General features: G+C 36.3%; 1 protein-coding gene across 24 annotated transcripts in view; it reads left to right on the top strand.

Moving 5' to 3' along the window:
- LOC121316704 (neurexin-1-like) overlaps window positions 1-17,506 on the top strand; it is a 442,910-nt gene that overhangs the window by 164,291 nt on the left and 261,113 nt on the right. For 16 of the 24 annotated variants that reach the window (XM_041251800.1, XM_041251784.1, XM_041251778.1 and 13 more), the window contains 2 exons: window positions 5,813-6,016; window positions 9,201-9,227. In XM_041251800.1, coding sequence (XP_041107734.1) covers window positions 5,813-6,016; window positions 9,201-9,227 — 231 coding nt within the window. The remainder of the gene's footprint in view (window positions 1-5,812; window positions 6,017-9,200; window positions 9,228-17,506) is intronic. The other 8 variants (XM_041251791.1, XM_041251794.1, XM_041251793.1 and 5 more) reach the window with 1 other exon arrangement.

Below are 17,506 nucleotides of genomic sequence, written 5' to 3'. Positions count from 1 at the left end.
CGACAGGCATGCCGAAATATGCCTTGTAGGCCTCACATCTCTTAGCAGATGCTTCCACGGAGTACTTTTTCGCTCTTGTCTTGATAAATTGGCTGCAGACATAGCAAAATGCGTCTGCCGGATGCTTGCAGCCTCTTGATGCCATCTCAGAAAAATGCAGCTATGTATCCACTTAGGCAGCTGGAACTAAACTTAAGGCCCCTGTATTTATACTACTATTTATATTACTGGAAAGTTCTAGAAAGTTCTAGAAATTACTCCAAGTTTACTCAGCACTGAATCTATCTGGAATGTTCTAGAAAATAGGTACATTTCAAAATATCACTGTCCTGGTCACAAAAGCAAAGTTTGTGGGGAATAATAGCCATTTTCTATACTTTTGAGGCATAAGCAATTAGGAAATAACATTTACTACCCAGGAACCAAAAAAAAAAAAAAATAAAATTGTTGCACGGTGTAATTAAACAGAACAATTATCAATTGTTTAATTGCAGCAAGAAAAATAAGTCTAACATCATGTTAGGACCATGCATAAACTCCAGTGCTATTCAAGTCTATATAATTAGTGCATTAGGCATTAATTCGGCAAGACATTATGCCAAACTGGCCCCTAAACATGGAAGCAGATGTTACTTTTATCATAAGGCAATTATATTTCACTCAAATCTAAATATAGTAGGTAAGATTAATCCATGTTACCTTTTAATTGTAAAGTATGACAACTTACCTTAGCAACATGTAAGAAAAATCATGTTGGAATTATTAAAAATTCTATTGAAACTTAAGGCACATCACATTCAATTGGAAGAGATGCAAATAGTTGTTTGCTAACAGGAAATGCCTATGGTTTCCTCTCATTTGCTAATAGCCTCGTTATCATATTCAGGAACTTAAATACACTGACAATTATGATGTATCAATTTAGTTGGCATGCAATTTAAAAAACAAGTTTAATACTTAGACAGTTATCCCACTAAGTATTAAACATTAAAAAAAAAAACCCCAGCAATGTCTACCATCATTACACAAATGAAAATTTAAAGACCTAAACATGATAATATATACAACATATTAGCCACATTGTATAGCTAACAAGCTTAAGAGGCTTGGTGGTCTAGTGGTTAAAGAAAAGGACTAGGTACCAGGGAGTCCCGAGTTCTAATCTCTGCTCAGCTACTAACTTAACTGTGTGTGACCCTAAGCAAGTCACTTAACCTCCTTGTGCTCCGTCCTTTGGATGAGACATAAAACCGAGGTCATGTTGCAAGTGGCTCTGTAGCAGTTGTTGATGCATAGTTCACCCCATAGTCTCTGTATGTAGTGTTGGATAAAATTGTCTGCTAAATGACTAATTATTAATAATAATACGTAGGTGTGTTTGATTACTCATAGTAAAATCAGAAATGGATCAAACTATTATGTAATGGGAGCCTTATTTCCATTCCTGTGGTAGGCATACCAGTCACATCTACTGATAACAAATGAGCTGAGGCAAATGTGTGACACCCACTAGTGCAGTTTTATTTGGGGCTCAAAAACAAACTAATATAACTTCCGTTAATGTCATCCTTATTATCATCAAATTGAAATGCTCCAGCAAAAATATACTGATATCACTAAGCAGTGGCAGTATTTAGATCAGATGCTTTTTTGGATCAATTTACTAGAGTCCAATGTAGTGTAATAGAGACAGCACTAAAGAAAAATATACAAAGTAGCTTTTGCAATAAATTACAGTAAGTGCACACAGTACTGTAGTTTCACATAACCTAAATGCTTACTGTATTTCACTTGGTTATTTGCGCTCTGCATTGTTACCTTGTAGGCTCAGTAAATTTGAAATGATATTAAAAGGTTTGACATAATATTTGTTATACTGTCTGCTGAGAAAGGTATGTTAGTCATACCAAACCATCAGTAAGATATCATTATAGCAAAAAATACATGAATACAAAATAATGAACAAAATACAAACACAATCCCTAATTTCCCTACAATCCCCAATTAGAAGCGCCTAGTATCTGTAAAAGCTGCCATGGTTCGATCTTCTTCAGCTCATTTGTTTTCTCTCCTGGATTCTTGCCTTGCATGTTGCTCATTTTCTAGATGTGTGCTGTCATTGGAACTAATCGGTTCAATGAATGGGAAAACAATCCTTTGCATTCCAATAAGAAAAATGTTCATTCGAATTTGTGGACGTGTAACACAGTGTGTGCTTTTCATTTCAACTCACATTGGAGTGGAAGCTGCTGGCATTGTCTGCGTGTGTTTCTCAAATACTGTACTGCAGGGTCTGAATATAGAACAAGGGCTGAAAGCTGAACTCATCCTCTCTGGAAGAACTCCTTTGCCTGCCATATATCGTTTAGGGATTGTTATTGGTGCTGGTTGAGCTTCTTGGCTTTCCTTCCATATGCAAATCATTTTAAACTAGATGCACTTTGGCACTCGGCCAGTTGTTTTGATGTCTCCAGATCGTTCCCTTGCTGGTAGAACCAGTCACAAAGAAGCTGTAAAAGGAATTACAAAAGCCTTCAGTTAAATATGCATGGTGTTCCACCCTGTGGCAAAATTGAGATATTACATATGGCAAGAATGAGAACAAATGGTCAATGCACCATCTTAAATCTGTTTATTATCGTTAAGGAGGCAAACAAACACATTTGTAAATTGAAATGTAGGACATGCTTCCTTAATTAGTACACAGTAACATGGAAATTTTACTTAAAACCATGCAGGAAGGTGAATAAGCATATGGTGGTGACTGTATAAAGAGGTCACTGTTTATAAAATATGATAGGAATTGAAAAACCTTAAATATGGAGAATGGGATTTGTGTGCGGAAGCCTTTAAGATTGCTGTGCTATTTTAACCTGTCTCCATGAGTATTAGGAAAGCCTTTCATTGAATTGCCCTCACTGATACACAAGCACTGGCAGTTGTCTTAATGGCACTGAATAACTGGCAATATCTTTTTCCCTCATTGTTTTTGTGTTTTATTCCCGATTACTGAGTATTGTAATTCATAAAAAAAAAAAAAAAAAGTAGGATGTATTAACTATACATTCTGAGATTTCTAGGAATGCTTCAAAGGGAATGCACATTCTCACAGCTCCTAACTAGGTTATGCAAAAGCTGGAATTTACATTAACGTAAGTCGGATGTAACACTTTTACCTGAAAATACTGTTATCCGCACATCTTACATGGCTGGCTTGAACTCTGTAGACAAAACCCAATGCTATAACTTCACATATGAGACCGGGATCTTTTAACACAATTGAATCAAGTAAAACAATTACTTGAAGGAAACTCAGAGTACAGGAAAGAATGGAAATTATACCAAAATTTGAAAAAGTATGTCAAAATCATATACATAATCACATAGCGCAATGTCACCTATAAATTACTTTACGTAATTTGAGTTACAGATGTATTTTCTTTCTTATTACAATATTTAAATATGAGATTGGAATGAGATTAAAAAATACCACAAGGATCTAAGCAGAGGCAACAACACATTTGGACAAAACTGTCTTCAGTGAGATTGAAATATGCAAACACAAGAGTCAGTGTTTATGGATTACTCCAGGTCCATACCGTGTCATTGTGAGGGCAAGCAAACACAGTGCATAAGTGCATACATATGCATAAGTGAATATATGCCATGTATGGTAAGTAGAAGTAAAATGTCCTGCTCATTAAATATTTACATTTCAAACTGCCTTTGGGTATCAAACCATAAATTATTGTACTAGTAAATTTGAAAGAAATTGAGTGAAAATCACAGGTACTTCATTGACCCATCATAGATTAGGAAAGCAATTAGAAAATTAAGAGCTTCCTGTTGTTAGGTGGCTAAAATGTTTTGCTTGTTTCTCTGTGAAGAGGCCAGCACAAGTAATAGTAACACACACACACATTTGCTGTGTAGTAAGATGGCTGCCATGCTGTTTATGTACATTTCTTTTGGAAATCAGTATAGTCTTAGAAATGGTTTGGATTGCTTATGGAGAGTAAACAGATGTCACGGCTTATGGAAAGAGACAGATGTCATGGCAATCTTTTCTGGCGGCCTCACAGTTTGTCGTTGTGGATGCTGGTATAAGTTGCACACAGGTATTCACAGGTGTGCATTTCTTAGGTATTCATAGGTGTGCATTTCTTAGCTGGACAGCTGAGGGGAGTGTGCAACGAGATTCCTGACTTTTAAGAAACCACCATGAGCCAGGTGTCCAAAAAGCAGAAGAGTGAGTCATTTCATCAGCTGAAATGAAGACATCCCAGATTGCCAGGAACAAGCCGTGTGTATTTGAAGTGCACATACGTACAATATAACTGTCCCTGCACCCATCTTTCCTTGTTATCGTGAAACTGTGAGTTTATGATGGATCCGTTCTGATTTTGTTTTCTATGAATGGGTTGTGGATATTATTCTGTCTGTTTCATTAGCAATGAGAATATCCCTTGGCTTGTGATTCCCAGAACCTGAGTTCAGATTGTAGACCTTTTGGCAGAGCTGGTGAATCGGATGTAGACAGCCCTGTCAAAGCAGTGCCTTCAGCAATTGTGCTGGTTCAGTTGTGCTGGATTTTAATTGGCAGTCAGTTCCAGGATATTGTAAGGGTTTTCATTTCTAATTTGCACTTTTGTCACCTTCTTTCCACTCCCAACATTTGTATTAATGTCAGTGATTGCTGTTAATTTTGCGATTAAAAACAAATACATTGCACCATCTCAGTGTTGAATTATATTTTCTCTGGGTTGAGCTTGTTAGATTTATAAAGTAAATAACTTCAAAATATTTTGTGGCACATCTTGGTAAGAGTCAGCTATCATAAGCAGCCATTTGAAAGCAATAATTATGATAGCTTGAGGTATTTAAAGGAATACACTACAATATTGAATTTACCCTCGTGAAAACATATAATATGTTGTTGCACTTACTATTAGAAGAAAAAAAATAGTCTCATAACCTGTCACAGAAATTATTTAAAACAAAAACAAACAAACAAAAAAACAACAACAAACAGTTCAGCCCATTAGAAGTTAGTTCTCGGGTTGTTTTGTCATCTGGCATTTCCACCCAGGCAAATACATCTTTATGATGTTACAGAGGTTGGCAAGGGATACAGTATTGTGCACACACTAGTGCTTACCTTTTTGATAACAGTTGCGATATGTGTTATGTTCTTGGAAGAAAAAATACATACATATAATCTAATATTAATTCCTGCAGCACTGTGTACACTTGTGGATTCCCTTGCTTAAAGGAGAAGCATGTTGCCTGTATTGACTGGATAAACCATGTCTAGTGTCATTATGCAAGTATTTCCATCAGAAGAGGTCAGCATCCAGGCAGTGGTAAATGGTTAATCTGTCTGGTTTGAGTCTTTATATTCCTAAATCCATGATAATGGCTGCATCAATCGTCTCTCTAATTTGATTTGTTCGGATTATTTAAGCATTGTGTTTAGGGCATTCAGCCTTGATTGAAATTGTTGTAATTTTACAAATTTGTAAAGTGCAATCAACAGAACCCCCCCCCCTCCCCCCTCCCTCTCTCTCTCTCTCCCTCCCTTCCAAGCAATATTTCTCCTCTCCTCATTGTTCTCTTCAGGAATATCTAGTGGGCAAACGGTTCTTAATGCTTTGTTTCTATTTCAGCGTACATGTTATAACCCCGCTGATGTTTGCATAGCATCTGCTGTACATGATGATGCCTTGGGAGACTAACAGAACGTATTTTTGCCTGCTTTTGTATATAGATAATAACACCTTTCCTCATTATTTTTGCCCTGCTTGTTTTCCAGAAGCCACAGTCCTGAGCTATGACGGCAGTAAGTTCATGAAAATTCAGCTGCCGGTAGTGATGCACACTGAGGCAGAAGACGTGTCCCTGCGCTTCAGGTCTCAGAGAGCCTATGGGATTCTGATGGCCACAACATCAAGAGAGTCTGCGGACACTCTGCGCTTGGAACTGGACGCAGGACGCGTGCGACTCACAGTCAACCTAGGTACCCCAGCCACCCTCCACCATGTGGTAGCATGCACACAACATCAAACACTTTTTAATAGTGTTTGTTCTTTTTTTGTTTCTTCTTTCTTGTACATACATATTATACATTCAGTTGTAGTCAAAAGTTTATGGAAATTTATCATTTCTAAAAATTTCTTGAAAACAAAGATTTATAGGAAAAATATTTTTGTAGCAAAAGTTTTGCTTTTGGAGATGGGGTTACAATAAATAAATAGCAATTTTTTTTTTTTTTTTTTGCAAAACTCCAAAAATACAAATTCAAAAGCATTCATACCATGACAATTAAAATTAAATTAATAGCTAGTTAAGGCACCTTTAGCAATAATAACCTCTTTTAAACTATTAGGATATTTGTCAGTGAGCTTTTGGCATGATTCTTTAGTGATTTGTGACCATTCTTCAATGCAAAAGTGTTCCAGTTCATTCAAATTCTCTTGTACACAGCCTTCTTCAACTTCAATTAGCATTACAGTTTTGAAATAAATAATTGTAGATTTGTTTTAACTTGTTTTCCTCATCCACAGAAGCAAAACTTTCGCTACAAAAGATTTTTCCTAAAATTCTTTGTTTTTGAGAAATTTCTAGAAATTATAACTATCCATTGGGGTATCTAAACGTTTGACTAAAGGTGTATTTTTTTTTTTTTTTTTTTTTTGGTGTTAATTTTTGTTTTAGCCATGGTTATATGCAAAATATGAATACAGCTACCCATCTTATTTGTTCTTTTTCTGTTTTTATTTTCTTAAAGACAAGCCAGTTTGTTGTTTAAAAAAAAAGCTTATCTGAGACATTTGAAATTGTTTTTGAATGAGAAACGATTAATTGATTAAAATTACAATTAAAATTTTCATTTTAATGAAGAAGAAAACTGATTGCATAAATGTAAAAAACAGACTTGAAACCGATATATTTCTAAATGACAGAATAATCTTAATCAGCTAACAAAACAAGCTTGTCTTTTTATACATTTTACATTTTTTAAATTTTAATCATTATTGTATTATTATTATTATTATTATTATTATTATTATTTATTATTATTATTATTATTATTATTATTATTATTATTATTTTTATGGAAGTGCAATGGTAGCTTTGTATGGAAAAAGATGGTATATAACCCTTCAATGGCCAAGGTCTGCGGCCCTTAGCAAACAGTCAAGGTAACACAAAACGTACAGCCCTGGTACAGTGGAAATGCTTTCTGGTCATTGGACTTCTCCCTAGTCTTATTCTTTTGATTGCTCAAGCTTAGTAATTTGAGTCCAGTCAAAGATGCTTTTCAGCTGTGTAATATGCAAATTGTGCAATTTTCTAATATCACTTTTAACCTGTTAGAATTTGCCACAAATAGTAAAAAAAAAAATTTAAAATGCCTTTGATCTCCTTGATTTAGGGATCGACATGGGTGCCACACTTAAAATATTGTTAATTTTCCATTTAAAAACATTAGAGATTCATTAAAAGGCAATTGCTGCATGTTATTTAAAGAACTAGGCAGGGGGACATGGAGGAGACAATACATTAGTCTAATGTAGTTTGATTCTTATTACTCTGCAGGCACATCAAAAAGGTATAGGCAACTCTTTTCAGAAAGATCCTTTTTTTGTTGCTGTGTTACCATTGTTAACGGGCACATTAATTTCTAAAGCTGCTAGTCCTCGGCTTAGTCAATAGCTGACAGAGCCAACAGCTTTCTGGATGATAAAGGTCATTCAGAGGGAGCATGTTTGTTATTTGATGTCTTAGAATTGCTATAGAAATGAGAGGCATCCCTATTCCCTCCAAACAAAACTCCAAAATGAGAGTGTGCACTGCTTGCTAAAGCAGTGATCATGAAGCATTCCCCATGGAGGCACCCTGGTGGCGGTGCTGTGGTACTCTATGATTAAGCCAGCTGCATGGTGTAAAACCTACTGAGTCACTGGTGCTGTTTAACAGCATCTGAAATGGTGGATGTGATTTCAAAGCACAGCATTCACTGTCAGGGTGTTGGTACTAGTTGGTCCTTGGCTGTTTGCGACCACTGTTCTGTTGCGGTTGACGACACATGACAAATTGAGCTACATGGGAATGAACCCTAGGTAGATTTGGGTCTCAGATTTCTCAAAGGATTTCTTGACCAGATTGCATAACAGGAAGAGTAATGTCATTTTTTTTTCTTTTTTTTTTTTTAGCAAACAGGGCAACATATTCAAAGTTTAATTATATACAGTAGTGTACGAGTGTATTCTGTAGTTTTGATTTGTTGTACATATGAAATCAAACCACTGTAACTGCAAATCTTGGAAAATTGTCAAAATAGGCAAATCAGTGATTGTTTAATTTAATTGGTGACTTTAACAGGCCACACATGCAATTCATTTAAAGTAGTAAGAGAAAAGGAACACACAGCCACACATGGTCAATGCATGACACTTTTTAGAACTTGTTTAAGATGCCAAATTAAAACATTTTCACGCGTGAGGGCCTGTTGTTTCAATATGACAGAAAATATAAATCTTCACACCTATAGGTTTTCATGCAGGTAGGTATACAAAAGATATAAATGACAAATCTTGAAGTGTTCTAACACATTTCTACAACAATGCATATATCTTTTTTTTTTCAGTTTTACGAGTATTATAGGTTCTTTTAAAAAAACAAGTTTCTTTTTTTCACTTATTCTTTTTTTCTTAGGTGATCTGTTCAGAAAGCCATTGAGAAAAACCAAATGAAAAACAAAGCTGTGTTATGCAGCCGTGGCATGCACCTCACTCCACTGGGAAAGAATACTGATAATGTATTTTGCTTAATTAGAAATGATGACGTGTTCTTTCGCAGGGCTGGAGAAGGCTGCAGTCAGTCTGGGTTACACATCCTTGAGCTTTAATAACAGGTTTTAAAAACCTAGATTGATGACTAAGTAGCTCTGTTTGATAATGGCCATAATTTGACATTATGTTAATGTATGCATTTTGGGCTAGTTTAACAAATCATATATGTATTCTAACAAACAAACTAAATAAGCATCAATGCTTAAGTGCATACAAAACAGTGTAATAGAATGGCCATGTGTTATGTGTGTGTCCCCAGAAGGGTGGAATGTATATTTATTGGATGTCTGCAGCTGTTACCTTGAAGGATAAATTTACATCTTTCATCTATTCTTCCCCATCTAGACTGTATCAGGATAAACTGTAATACCAGTAAGTTGCAATTAAGATTTTTATTTTATACTAAAATATTGTTTCACATTGCAAAGGTCTAAAAATTCAAAAAAGAAATGCTGTTAGGTGTTTCAATAATATGTTTCTTATTTATTTCCAAGTATGGGTGTGAAAAATCATGAGCCTTTAACATGTGCATGCCTTTTAGTAGTGTTTAAACGGTGTCCAATTTTCATAGCTTTAAAATTTAAGTTAAATGGAGCATTGCTAAAGAGCCTGGCTAGCTGGGGGAAAAAATTGAACAGGGAAAAAGATTTATTTTTCCATTTAGTCCGTTTTATGTGGCTGCACAGATCCGTATCTGGGTGACGTTTATGACAGGCAAACATCACTTTCACAGATGATTTTTTACGCCCTGTTATTTCTAATTAACTAATTAGTCTAATTAGTCATACATTCAAAGTGCTTCATGTAATATGCATGGTCCTAAGACAGAAGTATTAAGTAATGCATGAACATTTCTGCCCTCACTGCATGTACATTGATTAGGATGTTCAAACTAAAAAGGGAATAAGGACTGTGATTTTATTATTCACATTAACTGCTCATAAAAAGGTATTAACAATCACTATAGAATATATATATATATATATATATATATATATATATATATATATATATATATATATATATATATATATATATATATATGTATGGTTACCATGGATTTTCTTTGAGCCCATGATAATATTTTGGAACCAAAATTTCTTGACTTGCATTATTCATCTGACATAATGAATTAATAATGGGTTTTCAGGCATTAATAATGATTCATTTATTTTACCAATTAACTCACAAATTCGATTATGCTCAACACTTCATACAGCTTTACCTTTGCATCGGAGTAACTTAGTTACATTTTATTTTATTGGAATATTTCATCTGATACATTTACCATTTTATTATTATTATTATTATTATTATTATTATTATTATGATGATGATGATGTGAGTGTCTAAAGCTAAGATCAGGTAAGTCTTTTTAAATCTGGTAGGATATCAAAACATATTTTTTGGTGGGAATTTTAATGCATATTGTTCCCCTAAACGAAAGGAGTCAGCTTAAAAAAGATCATCATGTTTCCAGTCTCCTTGACATGTTCCTAGAGTATAGCTGTACAGCTAACAAAAAAAAAAACAGTTTTGAGAGAGCCGTGTGGTACTGAAGGTATGGTAAGTATTACATACTCATTTCAGTATAAACATACTATTTAATCATGGAACATACAACCGAAAAAAAAAGAAGAGCATGCACAAAACTGGGACTGTGCAAGGTAAACAAGACAGGCTTTTATATATTTCTTGCATTTCATTATTTTCTTATTAAGCAATAACAGTATGCAGTAGTCATGCAATAATCTATCAATACAAGGTTTTTTTTTTTGTACATCAATGGGAATTGACAATACCAGTATTCTGAGGTATGGAATATCATTAGTAAAGTAACTGCAAAAGCAGCATGCTTTACCTTCCTGACACCCTGGGTGCTTTTGTCTGGGTACCAATATATCCCTCCTCTCTGTAGACCTGCCATTTCCTTCTTTTCTGCGATCGCAGCAGTTGTTTTGCACAGGTCACTCACTACCTCTTGTGGGGTTGTGCTCTCTCTTTAAAAAAAAAAAAAAAAAAAAAAAAACAGCCTGCATGCATTATACAATCATGCATTTGAATTAGCCTGCTTTTCTGATTGAATGATACAGTATATGCCCAATCTTCAAGACACACATTTTGATTAACATAAAAGTATTTGCTTGTTTTCAAGCATCATAACACACGTTTAATTTATTTTTTTTCGGGAAGAACATTTGTATTTTATACCTGTACTTGTATTTTATAAATTACATTTATGTAAACATATGCAGCAACACAATATTGCAGAGACCAGTACATTGTAAATAAAATAAACCATATTTGTATTACAGGGATGTTGGAAGTATGTATACGTATGCACAGCATAGTAATTTAGGCTGGATTTTACAATGACTCAGCAAACTAGTTTTTTTATGTAAATAATCTCACAATTTGCAGACGTCACATATGTCAGGCTCATTTATTTGACAGATGAGACTATTTAGCATGAAGTGCTGCTCTCCTTACTCCAAATAATACCTCGGTCAGTCAATACATTGCATTGTCTCGCTGCTTTTAAGGCTGTTAGGTTAAATTTAAATTGAATGACAAAGCTTCCTGTCTTTTAGTTCATACCCCCCCCCCCCATCCTGCTCAGAATGACTTCCTAAAATAACAATCACAAACAAAGAGGCATGACTATAATAAAATAGCAATCACAAAGACGCATGACTATAATAGTTTGTACTCGGAATGCAGCGGGCACATGTAAATCTGGTAAAACAACTCACATGCAGATAACTGTTGTTTATGGATGGTTTATGCATTTTGTTTGGTGCAGTAGAGCTACGCATGCTATGTGAATGCAGAAGCAATTATGTGTAAACGTTTGGGTGTGATTCAAAGTGGCTTTATCGTAAACACAGGTTAGTGACTTCTTTTTTATATTTCAAAATTGCAAAGTCTTTATAATCTCCCTGTTTCTTAAGGGAGAAAGATACACAAACACTGAATAAAGGTAGGTCTGCTTGTGGTAAAAAAAAAACAGGTCTTTGATTCATTGAAGTTTAATCGAAGAACAACTCGATTTCTGTTCTCCTGTCAAAATGGGATTACCTTTGAGGCAACAAATTGAATTCCATGTTAGCTTGCAATACTCTTTAAACGTGACCCAGAGCTGTCCTGAGCAAATTTAATTTACACATCAGCAGAAAGACACGTTGTTGTCATTATCAGGCTGTGCTCTTTGAGATCTTTAGACCCCATGTCAGAAAGCTGGCTATGAGGAGATTGGTACCAATAACGACCTGATAAAAAAAATAATAATAATAAATCAGTAGAGAAGAGGGAAACCATACAATCATATATTAAAATACAGTATATCCCAGTGATATGTCCAGATGTATGACTGCTCAATCAAATTCTTCCACTCCTCAAGTAACTCCAGTGAGACCAGCTTATCAATATTTAAATATACCCTGGTTTCTCACCATGCTGACATGCCTTGCAATATTTTGATTACGGCAAAACATATTCATAAAGATTTAATAGTACAGTAAATAGTCATGTTATGTTTTCAAAATCCTTAACTATTTAGTAAATTCAAAGGAAACCGTGATGTGAGTTGCGTTTCCTTCCTCTGCAATCATGCATGGGATCTAAGCGTGATGGCTGTCTGGACATCCCTACTTCCCACACACACATGCACACACACACACACACACACACACACACACACACACACACACACACACGTATACACACACAGAGACACACGCACAACATACACAGACACACATACACACACATATACACACATACACATATACACACACATACGCACATGCACACACACACACACACACACACACACGTACATATACTGTACACAGAAAAAAATGCAGCCTGTCTCTCAAATGGCAATTTTTTTCTGCACATTCTGAGTCAATTTCATGCACAACAGCAACACCGTACTGTAAGTTATTCTGCTACTCTTTTCTCATATTTTCATTTTTAGTAGATTTAATGGTTTATGATTAATACAGCAAACAGTAAGACACAGTTTGACTGAATATAACACAATGGATGGAAATGTTAAGTTTCATTCTGATGTTTTATCAATCAATCAATCTTTATTTTATTTAGCGCCTTTCATAGTGGAACACCATCACAAAGCACTTTACAAGATGCAGTAACAACAAGAAAATCCACGATACTTTAAATACAGAGAAATGCATAATATGTGATGTGCAGTAAAAAACAACGCATAATACATTAAATACATTGAAAAATTAATAATACATGATAATAGCAGCAATAACACAGAAGCTAATAGCAGATATCAGGTTTAAAGAGCATGGAAAGCAAAAGAGAACAGGTGGGTCTTGAGAGTTGATTTAAAGCGAGCGACAGTGGGAGCATCACGCACCAAAGCTGGGAGAGAGTTCCAAACAGTCAGAGCCATGAAGTTAAATGAGCGTTGTCCGAGTGTGGTGTACTTTTGCTTGAGGAAAACAAGCAGGCCAGAGTCGGAGGTCCTCAGCTTGCAGGCAGAGACGTATCGGGTCAGCATGTTGAGGAGGTACTCGGGACCTGTGTGATGAAGGGCACTGTAGGTGAGCAGGAGAGTTTTGAAAATAATCCTGAACTTTACAGATAGCCATTGTAGCTGGGTAAGTCAGGGGGTGATGTGATCACGGTTTTTTACATCTGGCAAGGATCCTGGCAACGATGTTCTGAACTAGCTGCAGTTGGTTTATGGTGTGTGCCGGGAGACCACCATATAGAGAGTTGCAGTAGTGGAGTCGAGAGGAGACAAACGCATAACAAAGTACCTCTGCATCCAGGAGGGAAAGGTAGGGACAGACTTTGGAGGTGTTTTTAAGATGGTAGAAGGAAAAAAGATTTGACCACGGAGGAAATGTGGACATCAAAGGAGAGGTTGCTTTCAAAAAGTACACCAAGGCTTCCTACTGTGGGGGGGAAGGCAGCAGCAGATAGTTCCTGAGGTTCAAGGCAGTTATATTTAGATTCTTAAGTTAAGTTTTAGATCCTACTAGAAGTAGTTCAGATTTGATCAGCTGAAGAAAAGTGGCAACCATCCAGGCCTCGATGTCTTGAATGCAAGCCGAGAGCCGGATCATGGCAAAGGGGCTACCAGGGTCAAGTTTTAAGTAGAGCTGGGTGTCGTCAGCATAGGAGAGAAACATGAGAATGTGTTGGCGGATGAGGTTACCCAAGGGAAGCATGTAGGTATTGAAGAGAAGGGGCCCAAGAACAAATCCTTGGGGGACACCACAAGTAACTGGGTTTGCAACGCCACTGTGTTTAGCATAGAAAACAGACTGCATGCGTCCGGATAGGTAAACGGACATCCAGGAGCGACAGGTTCCAGAGATTCCAACATACTTCTAAAGACGGTCAAGAAGAATGCCATGATCTATGGTGTCAAAAGTGGCTGTTAGGTCAAGGAAGACAAGCACAGAGGGAGCACCAGCATCAGCATTGAACATGAGATCATTCACAATCCGGAGCAGAACAGTTGCAGTACTGTGATGCGGCTGGAAACCAGACTGCAGAGATTCAAGCAGATTGTTATCCATGAGACGTTTCATCAGCTGACTGGCTACAGCCCTTTCAAGAGTTTTGGAAAGAAAAGGGAGAATGGAAATGGAATGGAAATTAGATAAGTCAGCAGGGTCAAGGGAGGGTTTTTTTGATTACCAGCGTAACTCGGGCAAGCTTAAGGGCAAAAGGAACTGAGCCAGAGTCCAGGGACAGGTTGAGAGTATGCATAATGGAGGGAGCAAGATCAGGACCAGGTTAGTCTGCCATGGGTCCAGGGGGCATGTGGCAGTTGTTGATTTCAACAGTAAGCCAGAAACATCAGCAATGGAGAGAGGCGAGAAGGAGGAGAGTGCAGGAGGGGCAGCCAAAGGAGCATCAAGGTGGTCAAGTAGTAAACAGGGTTTGTGGTGGGAGAGCGTAGATGTTGTTGATTTTGTTCTGATAGAAAAAGAAGAAATCATGACAGGTAAGAGAGGAGGATGAACGGGAATTGGATCTGTCTGTGGCTGGATGAAGGATTTGGTCAGTCGTTTTAAAAAGAACATTGGGTTTACCGTGTCCCATAGTTATGACTTCAGAGAAGTATTTCACCCTGGCAGTGGCAAGCGCACGCCTGTAGCTCGCGAGATGGTCAGTCCAGATCTCTCTGTGAACCGTTAGTTCAGACGTCCTCCACTTGCACTCAAGCTTGCAGTTCAAGGGTGTACCATGGGCAGTTTTGATCTTTCTTGACCGTTCTAGTTGTAAGATGAGTCTCCTACTGTTAAATGGACAGAGATCTCTTTCACATACTGTGCCATGCTGCTTTACTTTGGGACAGGTGACTGAAAACCAAATTAAAAGCTTAGTTAGAAACATAGTTACCTTTAAAGGAATACTGTATAGCCACATCATTTGCATAACATTTCATTTTGAATCTACAGTATTTACCATAATGTGCATTCTTAATTATCATTTATGACGGTTTCTTATATCTATATTGGAATGTTGAAAAACATTATAAAAACATGGAAAGTGTTAATTTTGTGTGTCTAATAACTATACATCTTTAAACTATTTTTAAATGGTCTTGATTAAAAGTTAAAAGCATGCTTTATAGCATCAATATTTGCATAATATTTAATTTCTTATCTGTTTAATATCATATTAGGTGTGTTCACTGGTAATATAGATTGTTGTTTCGGCTTTAATTATTAATCATCATGCTTGTTAAATATTCCAGCAAAAAAAAAAAAAAAATAATTAAGCCACTAGTCTTCTTCTGAAAAGACAGCTAAAAGCTTAGTGGTGGTTTGAAAAATGATCAGTAGCGGTAATAAGCTGTAACTCACAGTTGCCACTGTCTCAAAGGGGGCAGGAAGAATAGTTGCAAATGTCTAGTAGTTTTCTAAAAACCTTTTAGGAGTCCTTTCAGAAGCAGCCTGTGTGTTTGAAATGAAATGGCAGTAGAGTACACACAAAGCACATGCCATCTGATATTAAAACAAGGCAGAGGAAGCAAATCATGTTTTGTAAATGTACGTGGTATTCCTTTAATAAATATAGTAATCTGTCAAAATAAAGTGGGCTTCGATTTCAGTGGAATTATGGTATGGTTGGACAAGAGGCTGCAAAAGACCACTTCCCAGCAGAATGTTTCTTCGTTTCAATTCTTTGCACAGCTATGTCACTTTGTTGCAGCTGAGTACAGTATTTACTGAGGCAGTTGTAACATAATTGACACCACAATCTAAACAGTACAGGCTGAGTATGTGTACTTCGTGTAGAAGTGACACTGGGGCAGGAATCAGTGAATCGTCTTCTCCGAGTCATTAGATTGGACATAATAACAGGAAAAGAAGAAATGTGGCACATACATCGGAATAACTAACATGGTCTCACAAAGCTGGAGGAGTCAGCTCACAGCTGCTGATTTTTTTTTTTTTTTTTTTTTTTTTTTTACTAGAATGGGGGTACAACATGAGCCCATTGCCAAGTGCCCTAAAATTTTGAAAAAAATGGAAGTCTTGATTTCAACGGGTATCACTTTTTCATTCAATATCCTGATTAATATTTAGATTTTTCTTTTTAAATGACTACTAAATATGCTTGATACAAATCAGCACCACTGACTCCTACAGGCAGTGTGTGTGCACATTAAACATTTGTGTTGGTGGGATTCATTCCACATGCCAGTTTTAAGGTTGGATACTCATGTTTTTAAAATGGAAGTCAAATAACAATGTTCTTTTTTTTAAAGTAGTCTTTCACTTCCAGGTATTTGTACAGAATCTGCATTTAACCTGAATCAATTTGTAATTTATTGCCTCAGTTTATTCCAGTATAATTTCAATTATTAGTTGTTTAAAGAAACAATGTCACAGAACTGTGTTTTTCTGTCAGTTGTGTTTGGCAAAAGAATATTTGACTGTGGATATATTGTTTGAACCCGTAAATCAATGAGCAGTCAATATTAACCAGACAAGCTAGAAGCACTGGATTGATCATTGTTTGTTACTTTAATTACCAAGTAGTTCCACATTGATTTTTCTAGCCTTTCATTTTGGACTTATCAGCAGCATGAATCACCCTTAACTTCGTATGCAGATTTACATTTACAAGCTTCTCCAACAGGCTTTCAGCAGATTTCAGGTTTTTTTTTTTTTTTTTTTTTTGTTTTTTTTTTTTAATGGAGTGTCACATCATAAAAAAGGATCATACAGCAACATTTGATACGGTTTGAGAAAACTGTGGAAGGACTTCCTTCATGGATGATTTACTCACATTTATAGAAAAAAAATAATAATCTGGAGCCCATGATCTTGGCTAAGCACTTATAATTTGCTCTGGCTTTAGTTAGTCTGATAAGAACATTAATTGAGCAATCATATGTTCACCGCTGCTGCTGCATTCACAGAGTATCATCTCACTCAGCCAGCACATCCCACCACCGGATGTGCTTCTTCAGGGCTGGGATACCCCTTGTATTTCTGCAGTAAGTGCAATTGATGAAAATGCATTGTGCTACACAATACTCACGCCTACCTTCTAATGAACCTCATCTATTCCTGTCTGTGCCACCAGCACCGTACATTGGATTTTGCTTGTACTACCAATTGCTTTTATCAGTGCTTTATTACCGC

This window comes from Polyodon spathula, chromosome 6 (assembly GCF_017654505.1).
Source record: "Polyodon spathula isolate WHYD16114869_AA chromosome 6, ASM1765450v1, whole genome shotgun sequence".
Taxonomy (NCBI): Eukaryota; Metazoa; Chordata; class Actinopteri; order Acipenseriformes; family Polyodontidae; genus Polyodon; species Polyodon spathula.
The sequence above is the reverse complement of the archived record's forward strand: the minus strand, read 5'-3'. Positions and strand labels throughout refer to the sequence as shown.